General features: G+C 42.3%; 2 protein-coding genes across 2 annotated transcripts; one reads left to right on the top strand and one right to left on the bottom strand.

Annotated features, from left to right (window-relative positions):
• Positions 1-1,737: 1,737 nt before the first annotated feature.
• Positions 1,738-7,130, bottom strand: LOC124141736. The gene is made up of 6 exons (XM_046509822.2): positions 7,043-7,130; positions 5,542-5,647; positions 4,500-4,640; positions 3,638-3,742; positions 2,936-3,049; positions 1,738-1,809 (listed from the first exon to the last, which is right to left on the bottom strand). Exons 1-6 carry the CDS (start codon positions 7,085-7,087, stop codon positions 1,790-1,792), a joined length of 531 nt encoding a protein of 176 aa, XP_046365778.1. The 5' UTR covers positions 7,088-7,130; the 3' UTR covers positions 1,738-1,789.
• Positions 7,131-10,515: 3,385 nt separating this feature from the next.
• LOC124141737 lies at positions 10,516-19,023 on the top strand. Its single transcript, XM_046509823.2, has 4 exons — positions 10,516-10,618; positions 12,663-12,813; positions 15,837-15,953; positions 18,858-19,023. Exons 1-4 carry the CDS (start codon positions 10,559-10,561, stop codon positions 18,968-18,970), a joined length of 441 nt encoding a protein of 146 aa, XP_046365779.2. The 5' UTR covers positions 10,516-10,558; the 3' UTR covers positions 18,971-19,023.
• Positions 19,024-19,618: the final 595 nt, after the last annotated feature.

Raw genomic sequence — 19,618 nt, 5'->3', positions numbered from 1 at the left:
AATAGAATGAGTGAATCTTGTTTTACAACGCAGTCAGTATATGTTCGAGTCTGGGCCGCAGAAACCAGTGTTTGATAGCATGAGCAACGATTGACATTGGAGTATGGTGACACTCAATCAGCCAGGTCATCTCTTGTGTACTCGAAATATACATCTTTTGACTTAAAACATTCACTGCTGATTTTAATATCAATCTGTTTCTTTTTCAGGTAACTGCAAGTAAATTGATCTCAACAAATAAACTTCTTTCTAAATCCCCGCCTCTACCAGGTCTATAATAGCGCTCACATTAACAAACGAGACACTACTATTTAATTTGTGTGTATGGAGACCACGCCTCGTTATTATGCTAAGATAGCAAGGTTTTGCCTGTTAGTCAACGTGTATCGACCGCCTTCGTGGTGTATTGGATAGAGCGTCTGTTCGGAGAGCGAAAGGTCCGGGGTTCGATCCCCGGCCCCGCTCTACCAATAGACGTTAAGGGATGGTACCTAATGGTACCCTGCCTGACACTAGGCCTTAAGCGGATAAAACAAGGACTGGTCTTCTCGGCGTCAGTATACTGTGTCTGAGTGGAGTATTCATGATAAACTGCAGCATGGTATCTCAGTGGGCTAGCACTATAAAACCGGCACTAGTACAAACAGACTGACGCACACACAGACACACATACACACGTGCAAGGCGATGTTAAACCCCATTTCACCTCATCTCCACTTGACACACTCTACGTCATGGGCAGAGAAAATAAATGAAATGCTCATGTAGAACACGCACCCATGTGGTGTCTGTCCGTCTTCTCGGTATCTTGGGTCTCCTTTCACGTCTTTAATGAAAGTGCCAATGTTTGAAACTACGATGTGAGAGCTGAGGTACGCATTATTTTCGAGACGTTGCGGACATTCCATATGATGAGCATACACCCTCGTTGATTGAAGTCAACAACAAACTATGTATGTTAATAACCTGCAGTGGCTGAAAAGTTCCAAGTTTAACTATACCAAGGCTGGACCAAACACACAACCAGACAGCATGTCCCTGCAGGCGTGACTACATATTCTCTGTTGGCGACTATGGACAAAATTGGCTACCGCGCTGTCATCGAGTATCTGCCACCGTTTGAGGTGGGGAGCGGGGTACAAGAGTGGAGGTGAGAGACTGGAAGATGGCCCAAGAGCTGGATGACTTTCAACTGCCACCACAATGGCAAATGTTGATAAAATACATATTTTCTCAGAAAGTCCACTTCTCGAAATGGAACTTGGCACTGCACCTCTCCTTTTGGTATAGAAATCGTACCCCCAATTGGAAAATAATCCATGAAGTTTTTTTTAAGTTATAGGTCGCACAAATTTTAAAGTTAATATATATTCTAAGTTTAAAACATGAAAATCATATTTTTTCAGAAAACACACATATCAAAATTTAACTTTGCGCTTCACCTCTTCTGTTAGTATGGAAACTGTTCCCTAAATCTGAAAATAATCCATGAAGTAGTTTTCTAGTTATAGGTCGCTCAAATGTTTCAGTTAAAAGATTCGAAGAAAAAACATCAAAAATAGCTGTATATTTTCAGAAAATCCAAATATTGAAAACAAACTTAGCACATCACCAAAATTAACAATTGTCCGCTAGACACGCATGTGGTCCTTGCTGGGTTGTGTGCCGTAGGTGGTAATATGTTACATTCATGATGCCATAGCCGTAAATTAATAATAGACAAACAAGAGACAAGTGTGATGTGCATGATTTATTACAGGATGGGGTGTATAATGGTCGACAACAGTCTCTATGTGGGGCACCTTCCATCTGAAAATAAAAGAAAAAAACATTAGGAAAGTAATCAAGCTTGAAGTGAACATCGATTGTTCCATACACAAGAGAACACCTAACTTTCGTGTATATGGACACATTTGGACCCTTGTGTTTGTGTACATATAAAGACATTATCATACGAGCATGTGTGTCATACTGATATAACAAAACGAGTGTCAAAATCATGTATTTCCCGAGCGAGAGCTAGGGTAATACATGCATTTGTTCACGGGTTTTGAAAAATTAGTATGACGCATATGCGAGTGTAATAATTTCTTTAGTACCCATTATTTCTTAATCCTTTTGAGCCCCCCCCCCCTTTTAGAAAAATGAACTAATGACGAACGCAGTTTTACAAAACCACAACTGTCGAATGTCGAATAACGGCGTTCGTGATCAGTGTTTTTTTCCGAAGGAGAGCACAAAAGGATAAAGAAATAATGGGTAATTTCGTAAAATCAGAATGACACATGCTCTTTTAATAATCTCTATGTATTTACAAAGGTATGCAAAAGTGCTCATTAAAAGGTTTAACGTACATACGTATATTTACTGATTATTTAAATTTCAGGAGGTAGTGCAAAGGTATATTTCCACGTATGCATGTTTGTTTTAACTTTTGTAATATAAACGCAAAGTATTTCTGCATACGTGATAATATACAAGGTGGTTACCGTTAGAGAAGGACATTTACTCTAAAGTGTATGCTTTGTGTGTATCTTGTGTGGTCTCCGACAGTGGTGTATATCTAGTACATGTAGTACATGTAGTATATCTTGTATATCTGGTGTATATCTGATGTATATCTAGTACATGTAGTATATCGTGTATATCTTGTATATATCTGATGTATATCTAGTACATGTAGTATATCGTGTATATCTTGTATATATCTGATGTATATATCTGATGTATATCTAGTACATGCAGTATATCTTGTATATCTGGTGTATATCTAGTACATGTAGTATATCTTGTATATCTTGTATATCTGATGTATATCTAGTACATGTAGTATATCTTGTATATCTGATGTTGTCTTGTACATCTTGTATATCTAGTGTATATCTAGTACGTATATCTTGTATATCTGGTGTATATCTGGTGTATATCTACTCACAAGTGCCGGAGGGAGTGGTACAGACGGAATGGTCGCCGAATGTGGTACAGCACTTCTTCTTGGGGCAATCACTGTGAGAGCGACATCCGTGAGTCAATGGAGACACGCACGTTCCTGAAATAATGCATGACATCAACAGGTTATGCATCTGCTATAATATATGTCTGTCTGTCTGATAACATATGTATACTTGTATAAAAATTCAATATTCAGTATTCCATAATCAGTTATGAATGTTTCATGGGCATTCTAGAAGTTGATGAGTAAATAAGAAAAATAAGTTTATGATAACAACTTCTGGTTTATTGCATATAGCGACGTTTTCGATGTAGATTCTTACACCGTTATCAATCTGGCGTGACTACAACCAGGTAATGTTTGTTTGTTTGTTGTTTAACGCCGCACTCAGCAATATTCCAGCTATATGTTTGTTTATTTAACGCAGCACTCGGCAACATTCCAGCTATATGTTTGTTTGTTTATTAAACCCGCACTCAGTAATATTCAAGCTATATGATGGCGGTCTGTAAATAATCGAATTTTGACCAGACAATCCAGTGATTGACATCATGAGCAAATGGGGATACGATGACATGCATCAACCAAGTCAGCGAGCCTGAACACCCCGTCCCGTTAGTCGCCTCTAGGACAACAATGACCAAGCAATGAGGGGTGTACATTCATATCTTGTCTGCTACTGACCTTCATTTGAGTTGGGTGTGTCAGGGCGCAGTTTGCACGTGAAGCCCATTTCGCAAGAACACATGGCGACGAGGGGGTTGTTGGGGTTCGAGGTCAAGCTGCAATCTGAAATATACATCATTGAGCAGTTAATTCATCTGTATGCACATCATGTTATCATTTACCTCATCAGTTGTAAAACAAATGTGAGCGTGAATAGTTAAAGAACGTTTTAAGACTGGATTCGTGGCTTGGAAACGTTAATATGGAAAAATAATATTTTTTCTCAGTCAAATATAGTGAGTGAGTGAGTTGGCTTTAACGTCGCTTTCAACAGTATTCCAACGGCGTGTCAGCTTAATGTGGGAGGAAAGCCCGAAGTGATGCCGACGTTTACCACTTCAGTGAAACCCACAAGCACGGGTGTCGTCCTGACAAACTTAAAGTTATTGTCAAGCCGAACCGGGATTCGAACCCACGATTCTAGGTTTCTTGCATGCCCAAGGGAAGCAACTCTGCACAATGCCGTTCCCAGTGAAATCGTTCAGTGTAACGTGGCATGTTCTTTTGATTGCATATAATCGTTAACAGTAACCGTCTGGATTGCAGGATTTCCGGATAAACGGGGTCCGGATTAATGAGGTTTCGTTCTATTTGAAACCACGGGATAAATCGATGTCGACATGAAATATCGTCAGTAATATGTCCCCGATGTGATTAACACGTTAAAAACACCATTTTCGGCATTCATTTGATTGACGGAGACATTGGATTTTGTCTTACCACCCGATCCCGTTAGTCGCCAAGCATAGTCGCCTTTTACGGCAAGTATGGGTTGCTGAAGACCTATTCTACCCCGGATGTTCACGGGTCCTCAACTTACTGCTTTTCTCGAGGCCGTGAGGTGCGCACACTCCTGCCACACTTCCTGGAGAAGTCTCCTTACAGCATTCGTGAGCTCCACACTGCGCCTGGCTTGTGCAGGGTTTAGGTGGGCTATTGCAGTACTGTGTGAAGAGTTGCCCTGAAACAAACGTTAACATTCATTAATCATTTAGCAAAGTTACGAACAAGGGATGACGCCATCTTAATTATTTCCCACAATGCTTTGATATAACTTCACGTCGGAATGGACCCCTTCGCGAACAATGATTATTGTGACATGAGCTAGCCACAGCATGAAACTGAAATGATATTACTGGGTAAGAATTATTAAAATTCAGTGCGCCGATATCCTTCATCCTGTATACAATGTGCATTAGGGAGTGAGTGAGTGAGTGAGTATAGTTTTACGCCGCTTTTAGCAATATTCCAGCAATATCACGGCGGGGGACACCAGAAATTGGCTTCACACATTGTACCCATGTCGGGAATCGAACCCGGGTTTTCGGCTTGACGAGCGAACGCTTTAACCACGATATTTATTTACGATTAAACTAGAGTGTGTTTGCGAGAACCTGGGCCCCGTTCCATAAAGCGATCTTAGCGCTACGACTATCAGCCAGTATTAAAGAAGTTGTTAACCATAAAAATTGTGTCTATCTTGTCATCAGTCAACTTCTAACAATATATCGTAAGCCAGTGTTGAAGCATGGAAGTTACGATCACCTTAGTGCTAATATGGCTTTGTGAAACGGGTCCCTGATCCTTAAACAATTATCGTGCGCTCTAATTGTGCGCCGTGCATGAACATGCACGTGCAATATTGTTAATCACGAGCTTAAAGTCGAAGAGATGTCTTCACGAATATGTATTGAAAGATGCATTTATTAATTTAAGAATAAATGATCTATTTTTATTGAACTTTATATGAAGCACAGTTTCTTTTTCCGTTAGCAAATATCACGAGCACGAGTGTGTTTGTATTGTAATCCACATGTTTGGTCATCGGTCAGTGGGAAGGAACATTTTTAAGGTCTACTCACGCAAAAGACAGACTCCTGTGGATGACCGCCACCCGCCACGGAAGCAGCACTGACCACTCGTACAGTAGGCGTCCGTCAGACAGTCACCGGAGCCGGCCACGCCCTGCTGGAAGTTGGAGGAGATTCATATAGACATAACATACATACATACGAGCGTGCGTGCGTGCGTGCTTACATACATACATACACACATACACACATACATACATACATACATACATACATACACACACACACACACACACACACACACACACACACACACACACACACACACACACACACACACACACACACACACATACATACATACATACATACATACATACATAGGTATAAAGTGAGTCTGGGAGGGATTTACAATGTTACGTCGCACCGGCATTACTTTAGCCATACTTTAGTTTTTGACATTTTCGCTTCACATTTCAGCGATTCAATAGCTACATGAAAGACATGAAAGTACATTTTCCATGTTTTCGGTTGTTTTTATACATGATTAATCACATATTTGTATGACAAATTGTGTTAATTTGCAAAAGGTTACGATAAAAGTAAGTGAAATATCAAAATATTGAAACACAGACTCCATGTCCCTTATGGGCCACCGTAGTATCGAGTGATATTTAATAAAACATAAAGAGTATGTACCGTAAAACCTCTCAAGACTAACATTACTTCAAATATCAAAACCTCTCAAGACTAACATCACTTCAAATATCACTCCCTGTCCACATGCGACATATATACGGGTACGTCACGAACTCGGTGAGCAACATCATCCAACAATCGCTGTTGAGTCCATCCATTAATGGTCTTTGCAAACTAGACCGCCTCCGTGGGAGAGCATCCGCCCGGAGAGCGGAAGGTCCGGGGTTCGATCCCCGACCGCGTCATACCAAAAGACGTTAAAAGATGGTACTTGTTGTTACACTGTCTGGCGCTCGGCATTAAGGGGCTAAAACAAGGACTGGTCGGCTCGGAGTCAGTATACTGTGTCTGAGTGGGGTATTCATGTTAAACTGCGGCATTGTATCTCAGTGGGCTAGCACTATAAATCGGCATCAGTCCGGACTAGTGCAAGCAGCCACACAAACACACACACGTACATGCACGTCGCTATATAAGTGCAATAATCTTGGACGCGACGTTAAACCCCATTTCACCTCACCTCATCTTTGCAAACTAATATTTACGAGTAACCCCGACATTTACAAATATTGGCTGTATTTCCACCACGATGTGGTAGCAAGAAAACATCGGTCACTCGCACTTCGCCCTGCCGGTTCATTCTACGAACAACATGCCAGCTAAACAGCACCAACAACAATACAGGAATAAAATACCATGTCTCAATTCATGATGCATCAACAAAACGTGTCCGGCATTATTGACGAATAGCATATGGTCCAACACCACACCGTTAAATGAGTATCAGCAGAAAAAAATAAAATAGATAAATTTGATCGTCTCCAGTATCAGTTTACAAAGGTTCAACACTTACAATGGCGGCAAGAGCAACGATTGAGAGGACCACGTAAAGTTCCATGTTGTGAAGTCTGGGATTGAATGACAGTCCCGACCCCCTTCATCTATATATCTACCCCTGATGATTGATGGATCCCCGGGGGCACCTGTCACTCAGAGCTCGCTATGTGTCACGTTATCACACATAACACTTCTCAGGGAGTTATTTCTATATCGACCTTCCCATTCGGGAATTAATTACAGTGGGCTATAGTCAATTAGCTCAGCAGGGAAGTATACGGTGTTAGTCATAATTATTATTATTGATTTATTACAGTTTGAAAGGCTTTAAATTAATTATTTTAGATGACGTTTGTAATGAGTCGAAATCTAAATGAAAATATCTATGAATCAATGTTTTGTTTTCTCATAAAATTAATCCTAAACGAAATCAATATAACGTTTCATTATTCGTTTGGTGTTAGGAATATTTTAATAACTTTCTTTATGAACAAGACTATCACTTGCACGGACTATTAATGTCCTTGTTCTGTATTAAGACCATGGGAGTATGACATTGTTACGACTGAATAAAGACAAAATGTCATTTTGGGATAGGGACGCTGTCAAATGTTCCGAAACTTAACTGACAGGCAAAAGAAAGTATATACCTCAAAATTGAATTTGACCAAACAATTAGAAACGTTGTCAAAACGCTATCAGGCTGAAAACAGTTGCCGAAACACAGCAAACTGTTCCCAGTATCATATACATAACTATGGAATAACCATTTCGTGTTTGTTACATGGTTAACCAACAACCAACATGGCTGTTTACTGTGTTTGCCCGGTAGTTTATAAGCACACAGTAACACCCTCTAATGAATATGTGTATGCATGCTATTATATATGTTTTTGGCTCTCCTTGTCACAAAAATGTTCATTTCATCGATTGACTTGACACAATTGACATTTTTCAATTTGTGAAGCCCAGAGTGTCATAGAGGCAGACTGACAGAATTTCCGATACCCTCAAGTGAAATCAAATACATACAGTAAACTACGTTTATAACGAACACGCTTATAACGAACTGACGGATATAACGAACTCGAGGGACGACTAATTTTAGTTCGTAATAACCGTAGTTCGTTATAAGCATACATAGAGCATATATACAACACATGGTCGGGACCAAAAATAAGTTCGTTATATCCGTCAGTTCGTTATAAGCGTGTTCGTTATAACCGTAATTTACTGTATTCTTTGTAAACCACACTGTCATTGAAACAGACTGAAAGTAGATCCGCTCCCCCCCCCCCCCCCCCCTCCTAGTTATTTCCCCTTATCTCAAGTCGGATATTGGTTTTATATTTTGAGAGGAAAGCTATTTCCTCACTACATCCACAATAAATGAGAATATTCTGGTCTAAAAATAAATTTAAACATAAACTAGATTAATATTTATAAACGTAAGGTCTGTTATGCCAACATGGCGTCTGTTAATTATACCCCGAGGGAATTGAGCCTCGGGCAAGACGACACAACGCAGACGACAGTAAACAAAATGCTCATTGCAACATAAAATAAAACGACGAAAATGTGTTAAGTTCGCCATTCATTTACACATGCAGGTCGATGACGTCATCATATTTTTAATGATACCTGTGACCATTAAAGGTTCGTCTTAACCTGTCATCGTGTTTACGTCAAGCTCATACACCTGTCAATCAAACGAGGTTGCCCCGGGCAACTGACAGTGACGCATGCTCTCGTATAAAAATTGTATTACATCTTCACAAGAAAGGATGGGTTTTATACCGTGCAAACATCCGCTTCTGCATCACATTTTGGAAGTTTAGATTTAACATTTTTTAACGACCTTGTTGACACTTCGTATTTCTAGATAATAAAATTTAGGTACGCTCCGAAATTGTGATTTAACAATAAATGTGGTTATCACTTCCGGGTTAAAGCTCATTCTATCAATGATAAGTTATTTCCGGAGCGTATGACTGTAGTAGACTGGCAGGTTAATGTGCCCGATAGGCGACCAAACAACTATGTGTTCAAGATACGAAGTACGTGTGCGAACTCTTAGACGTGTATCGAGTATTTGAGCTATGGATGCATCGCAATTCTTTACAGCCTGATCCAAAGTCAGAAGTTGACATCGATGTCACACTAGACGTAGACATATTTAAATGCTAAAATACCAATGGTATCCATTCAGAACGCTTGCAGAACTATCTGTCTATTAGGCTGTTTGTATTTCATTGTATTTTAAAAACATTATCAGTGCGAGTGAGTGAGTTGGGTTTAACGCCGCTTTTAACAGTATTCCAGTTATATCACAGCGTGTCAGCTTAATGTGGGAGGAAAGCCCGAAGTGATGCAGGTCTTAGACGTTTACCACTTCGGTGAAACCCACGAGCACAGGTATGGTGCTGACAAACCTAGAAACATAATCGGGGTGAACCGGGATTCGAACCCACAATCATTGGTTTCTGGCGTGTCCAGGGGACGCAACTCAACGACTGGGCCACCCGTGCCCCCAAAACATTATCAATAACGCTATGTTAAGCCTGATTAAATCTGTCGTTGATAATCTAGTTGTTTTACTGTCCTTTGTTGACACGCTTTTATATAATCAAGCTGTATTTATTATTTATGCACAAATTGGTCTCGTGACGATATTGAAATATTGCCGATGTGACGTTAAATCCTAACTCACTCACTCACTCACGATTAAATCCAACACTCGGCAATGGTACAAAATCGACTGCACATGCACATTGTACGCGTACTTGGTAGAACCTTAGTGTTCGGTGTGACGCTTTATCAATTGGGCAACACCCCTGCCCTGTTAAAAAATAATAAAAATACTGTTTAAATAATACTGCTTTGCAATTAAAGAAATTTTTCTGTGTTTATACTAGGCAAAATAAGCGCGTGTGTGTGTGCGGAATAATCCGATCTGCAATCTGCAAACAGGCTTGAGTTTTTTGAAGAATAAATAACTAAATTTACATAAAGAAATTGAAAGTGATTCTGTGGCATTTGATTGGTTAACAAAGCAATGGGTTTTTTTGCACACAGAAAAATTAGGCCACGTCCACTAACGGACTACTGTTTCCTGATTGGCTGATAATAGAATGGGCGGGGCTTGTGTTGGACTATTGCACTGAACAATGTCGACAGTTTATTGTGTTAAAGAATAAATAACCAGTCTATGAAGTTATTATTGTTGACGTATTTATTTATATGAATTGACGCGGATTTATGCAGTATGAACACCTTTTTTCACGTTTATATCTCAATATAAAACGACAAAAATATTAACGTCAATTCTTTAATATAAGCACACATTTATTATTTATTTCTTTTCCCGAAATTTACTGACGACCAAAATGAATATTATGAATGAATAACCGAAGCAGGAGTGTACACGCAGGAGACCGTTCCTTGGTCGCGACCCCGTGACCCAGTTCTAATGTCAACACTCAAGACAGTTGCTATCAGCAGTGACGTCACACATGACATAAGTGCATGCATTATGCCACGCACGGGAAGGGTAAACATCGCCATGTTGATGTTTGTTGTTCTTGCCTTGGCGGTAAGTTTAAGGAACAACACCAGTTAATTATGAAACAAGAACTACATACCATTACAAAAATGTAACGAAGAATGTCTTAAGATTGTTTCATTTTTTCATTTTCAGGATTTTGAAAGTGTGATTGTACATTTAAATATATCATCTGCATAATGGGGTCTCGTAAAAAATCGAATCCGAACTAGAGAAACTAGTGGTTGATAACGTGAGCAACTATTTTCCCTTCCGCCCAAACCTTACGTACTGCTTTAGTCCTGAAGTAACAATGTCGGGATTTTCCACGGGTTCTGAATCTCCTATCTCACTGGGGCTCCTTTTCAATTTATATGGAGTTGTTTGTTTCTATCAAAATTACAAATTTTCAGAGACTAAGCGTAGTCTACTCTAACCCAATTACCGCCAGATTCCACCGCAATAAAGTTCGTAGGACAATGATAGTCAAAGATAATGATAAGCACGTGTTTGCTCGACTGACAATAGTTTGATGTTTGATTTGAAAACTAAAGTTTATAGAAACACTGAAAACATTAATATGAGGTGTCACGTCTGCAGCGGGGTGGTGTGTGTCACGTGGAAGTCACGTACGCGAAATTCCAATATGGAATCCGAGATGACGTATCCGACATGACCTGTGAAATTGTAGCCTTGCTCCAAGGCTGTGCTGAATGACAAGTCCATGGATGTACAGTAATTATATCCTTACAATAGGCAAGTCTAGATAACGGACAGTATCTAAGTCTATAATAAGGAAAAATTTGTTCTTATTATTCATATAATCTAGAAATTATGACTTAAACAAATAATTATTGTCTTAGACACTTGTGCAAGTCTAGTCGGGGTGGCGAGTACAGACACACCACCATTGATTTCTTTGATGCTAGTATCTCTCCGTTTAACTTAAACAACAAAATCCCGCTGTATCAAGCCTTCATTCTACCATGAATGTGGAAAATACTCGATTCTGATTGGTCAATCTGAGGTTTCAAATCACAATAATTCAGCCCGGTTATATTTACAGGTAACCTAGCTGTACCTTGAAAACACACTGTTAATCTCCATATTAACTAATAGTTACATCAATCCCAAATGATTTATTATATTTTTAATGTTTCTTTAGTTTAATAATATCATTAACAAGGGTTGTACAGAACGGCCACAACAACAGAGTTAGTGACAGGTGATTATAACTGGTTTAAAACTTCCCAAAGTTCCATGATGCTTATGTCTCGCTATGTTATGTAAGAATGGTGTAATTAAACCGTTAGTACTGCCGGAGTTAATGAGGTGAGGTGAGGTGAAATTGGGTTTTACGTCGCGTCCAAGATTATTGCACTTATATAGCGACGTGCATGCACGTGTATGTGTGTGTGTGTGGCTGCTTGTACTAGTCCGGACTGATGCCGATTTATAGTGCTAGCTCACTGAGATACCATGCCGCAGTTTAACATGAATACCCCACTCAGACACAGTATACTGACTCCGAGCCGACCAGTCCTTGTTTTAGCCCCTTAATGCCGAGCGCCAGAGAGGGTAACAACAAGTACAATCTTTTAACGTCTTTTTGTATGACGCGGCCCGGGATCGAACCCTGGACCTTCCGCTCTCCGGGCGGACGCTCTACCACAAGACCACAGAGGCGGTCTCGGAGTTAATGACACATGGGTGGATTAAGGCTTACTGGCACATTTTTTTAACAGTTTTCCTTTTACGTCTGCCTATCAGCTTGATGTGGGAGAACCGTCTAAAGTGAAGCAAGTATTAGACATTTTCCACTTTAGTGAAACCAATGAGCACGGAGAGAAGCTGACAAACACAGGACTATGATCGGGGCAAATCTGAGATTCGAACCCAAGACATGTTCACAACGAATTGCGATGACTTGGGCGATTGGGCCACGCAGGCCTCCCAAACCATTAGTACAGACGCAGCTTCAAACACCAGACACTGGATGTCGGTTTAGACCGAGATTAGCGTAGTCCAGATACTAATGAATGATTTTCCCCGACATATAGCTCATCCATCACTGACTCATCGTGTTCTTCGTCAGGTCGGGGCGAATAGCCAGAGCCAGTGTGACGTATATGGCAAGTGTCCGGCAGGCCAGTGTTGTGTGGTCATCGGCACAAGGCGATCAGCTGGGGTGGACATCAGAGCCGTGTCCCGAGGGGTATGCCAGCAGATTGGCGTCAACGGATCCAGTACGTATTGCAGCTTGTGTGCGCCCTGTGGTGATTCCGCGTCAATATGTACCCAGTATCTAGGATGATTGTGTGTCTAGGATGGTTGTGTGTCTAGGATGGTTGTGTGTCTAGGATGGCCGTGTGTCTGGGATGATTGTGTGTCTAGGATGGTCGTGTGTCTAGGATGGTTGTGTGTCTTGGATGATTGTGTGTCTAGGATGATTGTGTGTCTAGGATGGCCGTGTGTCTAGGTTTGTCGTGTGTCTAGGATGGTTGTGTGTCTAGGATGGTTGTGTGTCTACGATCAATGTTTGTCTAGGATGGCCGTGTATCTAGGATGGTCGTGAGTCTAGGATGATTGTGTGTCCAGGATGGTCGTGAGTCTAGGATGATTGTGTGTCTAGGATGGCCGTGTGTCTAGGATGATTGTGTGTCTAGGATGGCCGTGTGTCTAGGATGATTGTGTGTCTAGGATGGCCGTGTGTCTAGGATGATTGTGTGTCTAGGATGGTCGTGTGTCTTGCATGGTTGTGTGTCTAGGATGGTTGTGTGTCTAGGATGGCCGTGTGTCTAGGTTGGTCGTGTGTCTAGGATGGTTGTGTGTCTTGCATGGTTGTGTGTCTAGGATGGTTGTGTGTCTAGGATGGCCGTGTGTCTTGCATGGTTGTGTGTCTAGGATGGTTGTGTGTCTAGGATGGCCGTGTGTCTAGGTTGGTCGTGTGTCTAGGATGGTTGTGTGTCTACGATCAATGTTTGTCTGGGATGGCCGTGTATCTAGGATGGTCGTGAGTCTAGGATGATTGTGTGTCCAGGATTGTCGTGAGTCTAGGATGATTGTGTGTCTAGGATGGTCGTGAGTCTAGGATGATTGTGTGTCTAGGATGGTTGTGTGTCTAGGATGATTGTGTGTCTAGGATGGTCGTGTGTCTAGGATGGTCGTGAGTCTAGGATGATTGTGTGTCTAGGATGGTCGTGAGTCTAGGATGGTCGTGAGTCTAGGATGATTGTGTGTCTAGGATGGTCCTGTGTCTAGAATGGTCGTGAGTCTAGGGTGATTGTGTGTCTAGGATTGTCGTGAGTCTAGGATGATTGTGTGTCTAGGATGGTCGTGTGTCTAGGATTGTTGTATGTCTAGGATGGTTGTGTGTCTAGGATGATTGTGTGTCTAGGATGGTCGTGAGTCTAGGATGATTGTGTGTCTAGGATGGTCGTGAGTCTAGGATGGTTGTGTGTCTTGGATGATTGTGTGTCTAGGATGATTGTGTGTCTAGGATGGCCGTGTGTCTAGGATGATTGTGTGTCTAGGATGGCCGTGTGTCTAGGATGATTGTGTGTCTAGGATGGCCGTGTGTCTAGAATGATTGTGTGTCTAGGATGGTCGTGTGTCTTGCATGGTTGTGTGTCTAGGATGGTTGTGTGTCTAGGATGGCCGTGTGTCTAGGTTGGTCGTGTGTCTAGGATGGTTGTGTGTCTTGCATGGTTGTGTGTCTAGGATGGTTGTGTGTCTAGGATGGCCGTGTGTCTTGCATGGTTGTGTGTCTAGGATGGTTGTGTGTCTAGGATGGCCGTGTGTCTAGGTTGGTCGTGTGTCTAGGATGGTTGTGTGTCTACGATCAATGTTTGTCTGGGATGGCCGTGTATCTAGGATGGTCGTGAGTCTAGGATGATTGTGTGTCCAGGATTGTCGTGAGTCTAGGATGATTGTGTGTCTAGGATAGTCGTGAGTCTAGGATGATTGTGTGTCTAGGATGGTTGTGTGTCTAGGATGGTTGTGTGTCTACGATCAATGTTTGTCTAGGATGGCCGTGTATCTAGGATGGTCGTGAGTCTAGGATGATTGTGTGTCCAGGATGGTCGTGAGTCTAGGATGATTGTGTGTCTAGGATGGTCGTGAGTCTAGGATGATTGTGTGTCTAGGATGGTCGTGAGTCTAGGATGATTGTGTGTCTAGGATGGTCGTGTGTCTAGGATGGTCGTGAGTCTAGGATGATTGTGTGTCTAGGATGGTCGTGAGTCTAGGATGGTCGTGAGTCTAGGATGATTGTGTGTCTAGGATGGTCGTGTGTCTAGAATGGTCGTGAGTCTAGGGTGATTGTGTGTCTAGGATGGTCGTGAGTCTAGGATGATTGTGTGTCTAGGATGGTCGTGTGTCTAGGATTGTTGTATGTCTAGGATGGTTGTGTGTCTAGGATGATTGTGTGTCTAGGATGGTCGTGAGTCTAGGATGATTGTGTGTCTAGGATGGTCGTGAGTCTAGGATGATTGTGTGTCTAGGATGGTCGCGTGTCTAGGATGGTTGTGTGTCTAGGATGGTCGTGAGTCTAGGATGATTGTGTGTCTAGGATGGTCGTGTGTCTAGGATGGCCGTGAGCCTAGAATGGTTGTGTGTCTAGGATGGTCGTGTGTCTAGGATGGTTGTGTGTCTAGGATGGTCGTGAGTCTAGGATGAATGTGTGTCTAGGATGGTCGTGTGTCTAGGATGGCCGTGAGCCTAGAATGGTTGTGTGTCTAGGATGGTCGTGTGTCTAGGATGGTTGTGTGTCTAGGATGATTGTGTGTCCAGGATGGTCGTGTGTCTAGGACGGTAATGACAGCAATATCTGACATAATAGCTAACTTTCAAAATTACATGTATATATCTATGTAGCTTAGTACCAGAGTCTTGCTGCAACCACGACATCAGTGCTTATGACCACAAGTGCGCATCGACGCGGCACGCGTCTATATACAGGAATAGTCTTTTCATGTTGAAAAGACAAGGTTTAATATGGGCGCCGGCACAGTTTGGTCCATCGGTCATTTTCACATGACTGAAACGTGACAGTGCTAAAATGAACAAACACTATTTCATACAAACACGCCCTTTAGTTTTCTTAATGATTTCTTAATGTTTTCATTTTTGTCAATTGTGCACAACACTTGGTCCAAAACGGGCCCTTTTCATACCTTTAGACAGCCTGTCGACTGACGGTTTAGGCTGATAGTTCAGCAGGTGAGCTACGGAGCCTATGTTTACGCTGCTGTGTTCCTGCACTCTTCAGACTGTTTCATGGCGCCCGGGATCAGACCCGACGGGAAGTACAACTTCCGGTGTCCCTGCGGGGACGACCTCCACTGTGTCTGGAATGGGTTCTTCAATTCCAAAGGAGGAAGTACTGGTAATATCTGATAATCACCTCTGTTTGTTTGTTTGTTGTTTAACGCCGCACTCAGCAATATTCCAGCTATATGACAGCGGTCTGTAAATAATCGAATCGGGACCAGACAATCCAGTGGTTGACATCATGAGCATCGATCCACGCAGTTGGGATACGATGACATGCATCAACCAAGTCAGCGAGTCTGACCACCCGATCCCGTTAGTCGTCTCTTTCGACAAGCATTTTTTGTAGATTACCTATTCTACTCCGGATTTTCACGGGTCTTATCACTTCAGTACTGCTTATTAGTAATATATATAAAAATTAAGGAGTGGTAATATTACGAAGTACTGCAAACTGGAAATACCGAAAGATGTTGGATCCAGGAAACTGAAGGTCACTTTGCCCGATTCGTCTTATAAAGCCGCCGTGGTCTAGTGGATAGAGCATTCGCCCGGAGACCGGTGGTTCGATCCCGACCGTGGCATGCCAAAAGACGTAAAAACATGATACTCGTTGTTACCTTGCCTGGCGCTCAGCATTTAGGGGATAAAACAAGCACTTGTCAGCTCAGAGTCAGTATACTGTGTCTGAGTGGGGTATCCATGTTAAACCGAGGCATGGTATAATAATATGCCAGCACTATAAAGTCCTCGCCACTTGCAAGAGAATCACGAATTATCTGGATAAATAATTAACGAAGATAGCTGTATGTATGCTAGTTATTATTCAATGTAAACGAGCAATTCCGGCGATAAGAAATATTATTTACAGTAATGACAATTTTCAAGAAATATCCATTTTGCGGGCGATAAATATCATTTTGATCACGTGGTTACAATCCGGGAAAGATGACTGAGAGCGGTTATATTTAGCCGTGCATGCACCTGCATTAATTTTGACAGTCGGTATTGGCTATGTCAACTATGTGTAAGGATGTTGACACCCCGCCAGCATACTTCTGATGAACTGACTGATTAAGTGTCCTATCAAATGACGAATTGCCGCTCCTTGGACACGAACCACCATATACCTTTCCGGGGGACATTGTCATGTTTCTGTTCTAAATAAATCCATTACCATCACATCCAACCGTTTTGGCTTCACAATGTCCAAGTGCTTACAGAAAGGGATTCCCAAAACTCTGCATTAAAGGTGTCCATTGACCGTTCATTACAAGCGCTGCTTAAGTCATCATCCTTTTAGCGTCACGCTTGTTTTTCTACACGTTCGATAAACGGTAGTTATACCACTTGTGAAAAAGGATCCCGCTGAAACGTTTTTGAGTAACGTCATGTGCTAGTGTGTCTTAGGGTGTCGCTGGATGGCTTCCTCTTAGTACGGCTTCCCATGTTCATGAAGGATACAGCCCCAGTGGTTTCTGGAGCAGGTCCCAAGCACCTCATGTTTGTCGACTGAAATGGATCGGGTAATCAGATTGTGGCTTGATTGCCTTTCATCGTACCACGATGGCGATTGATGGTTTTCACTCATTGGCTTATCTGGTCCAAACTTATTTAATTACATGCCACCATGATGTTGGTGAAGTAAGTGAGTGAGTGAGTAAGTGAGTTTGGTTTTACGCCGCTTTTAGCAATATACCAGCAATTTCACGGCGGGGGACACCAGAAATGGGCTTCAAACATTGTACCCATGTCTGGATTTGAACCTGGGTCTTCGGCTTGACGAGCGAACGCTTTAACCACTAGGCTACCCGACCGCCCCCGATGTTGATGGAATATTGGGGATAAGGTGGTAAACAACATACACAATGTGTATGTCCCACAATGTCCCACAATGTGTGTGTGTCCCATGCTCCCAATAAGTGTCTGGATAGTTGCCAAGGGAAGAATGTTTCACTCTTCTGAAAGCGCTTTGCCGAGTTCCTGTAGAGCTGCCGTAAGGGCAGTGCGTCGTGAGAGGGTGATCTGAAGCTCGTTCCACACGTGTTCGATAGGGTTGAGATATGGTAGCCCGGCTGACCACTCCATGCAGACAATGTTGTCCTGCTCTAAGTAGGCATCAACGACCCTGGCACGCTGAGGTTGTGCGTTATCATCCATGAGGATGAAGTCCGGACCGATGGCACCAGCATACGGTGCATACATACATATTCAGAATGTCATCCCTGTAGCGCACACCTGTCATCGTGCCCGCTGTAGGACATGGAGATCGGTTCGCTTTGTGGAACAGTGCCATGGACACAAAAGGTTATAGGTACCATAGTTTCTGTAGATAGGAAAATAGTTTTCTATTCATGTCGATCGAGAAAATGCCTGGGTTTCTTTACACTACATTCCTCCATCACCCATGAGTGAGTGAGTATGGTTTTACGCTGCTTTTAGCAATATTCCAGCAATATCACGGTGGGGGACACCTGAAATGGGCTTCACACATTGTACCTATGTTGAAAAGCAAACCCGGGTCCTCGGCGTGAACAAGCAAACACTTTAACTACTAGGCTACCCGTGCGCCTCCCATCACCCATGAATACATTCAGACGACATGCGTGTGGCTGGCGTGGATCTATTTCAGTCAGGTAATGTGTATACCTCACACAAGTCAGACGACCCCTACTCCGTGCATGGACTTTGTGCGAACCCTACCATGGCTTGACTTTGAAGCAGTGTGTTGAGTAGACGCTCAGGCTATGGCAGATATTGCCGATGTTATCTGAGCCCTCATTGCTTTCCCTCTCCCTGGATCTAGGCCGTGGCTTGATTGGTTGGTTAAGAAGAGTGGATATATGTACTCATGGACAATAGGGGAAGGAGTGTATTCAAATCCATGATGTATTGATGATGGTATCTCAAGGAAGTTTTGATATTTGCAACATGACTGCGTTATAAAAAGAATATCCTAATGTTGTAAAACACATGTGAAGATGGGAACATCAACTTCTGCCCAATTCTTTAAATCTAGGCAACTGTCGACCCGGGAAGGCGGTTCCGATGCTGACCCCTGACCTCAACCCGACAACCAAACAGAGCACAACCCCACTCCCTTACGCCGTCCCCACCCTCATGATTGGCTAGTGACATCCTGTATCGAGCAACATCCCAGTAATAAAGGTGTTTCATATTGGAAATTTAAATTATTCTTCAGCAAAGTGTTTGTGACATCAGAAGCATAGAGTGTCTTTGTTGTTTAATGCCACCCAGCAATATTCAAGCTACATGGTGGCAGCTATAAAGCAGAGGAACTAGTTTCCAAGACAGAAACACAATGCATACCATGAACGCCTAATGGACACTTTGTCCTTCTGTAGACAAAGTTAAGGAACTAGTTTCCAAGACAGAAACACAATGCCTACCATGAACGCCTAATGGACACTTTGTCCTTCTGTAGACAAAGTTAAGGAACTAGTTTCCAAGACAGACACAATGCATACCATTGAACGCCTAATGGACACTTTGTCCTTCTGTGGAAAAGTAAAGGAACTAGTTTCCAAGACAGAAACACAATGCATACCATGAACGCCTAATGAGACTTTGTCTTTCTGTGGAAAAGTAAAGGAACTAGCCTCCAAGACAGAAACAAAATGCATACCATTGAACGCCTAATGGACACTTTGTCCTTCTGTAGACAAAGTTAAGGAACTAGTTTCCAAGACAGAAACACAATGCATACCATGAACGCCTAATGGACACTTTGTCCTTCAAGACAAAGTTCAGGAACTAGTT

This window comes from Haliotis rufescens, unplaced genomic scaffold (assembly GCF_023055435.1).
Source record: "Haliotis rufescens isolate VD_foot unplaced genomic scaffold, xgHalRufe1.0.p SCAF_21, whole genome shotgun sequence".
NCBI classification, from domain to species: Eukaryota; Metazoa; Mollusca; class Gastropoda; order Lepetellida; family Haliotidae; genus Haliotis; species Haliotis rufescens.
This window is presented reverse-complemented; position numbering and strand designations above follow the sequence as displayed.

Excerpts from the sequence above, each read along its gene's own strand:
- LOC124141737 (XM_046509823.2), top strand. The coding sequence starts at position 10,559 with ATGCCACGCACGGGAAGGGTAAACATCGCCATGTTGATGTTTGTTGTT. Across the intron at positions 10,619-12,662 it reads TTGTTGTTCTTGCCTTGGCG|GTCGGGGCGAATAGCCAGAG; the intron begins GTAAGTTTAAGG and ends GTTCTTCGTCAG. Across the intron at positions 12,814-15,836 it reads GATTGGCGTCAACGGATCCA|ACTGTTTCATGGCGCCCGGG; the intron begins GTACGTATTGCA and ends TGCACTCTTCAG.
- LOC124141736 (XM_046509822.2), bottom strand. The coding sequence starts at position 7,087 with ATGGAACTTTACGTGGTCCTCTCAATCGTTGCTCTTGCCGCCATT. Across the intron at positions 5,648-7,042 it reads TCGTTGCTCTTGCCGCCATT|CAGGGCGTGGCCGGCTCCGG; the intron begins GTAAGTGTTGAA and ends TCCAACTTCCAG. Across the intron at positions 4,641-5,541 it reads CACAGGAGTCTGTCTTTTGC|GGCAACTCTTCACACAGTAC; the intron begins GTGAGTAGACCT and ends CGTTTGTTTCAG.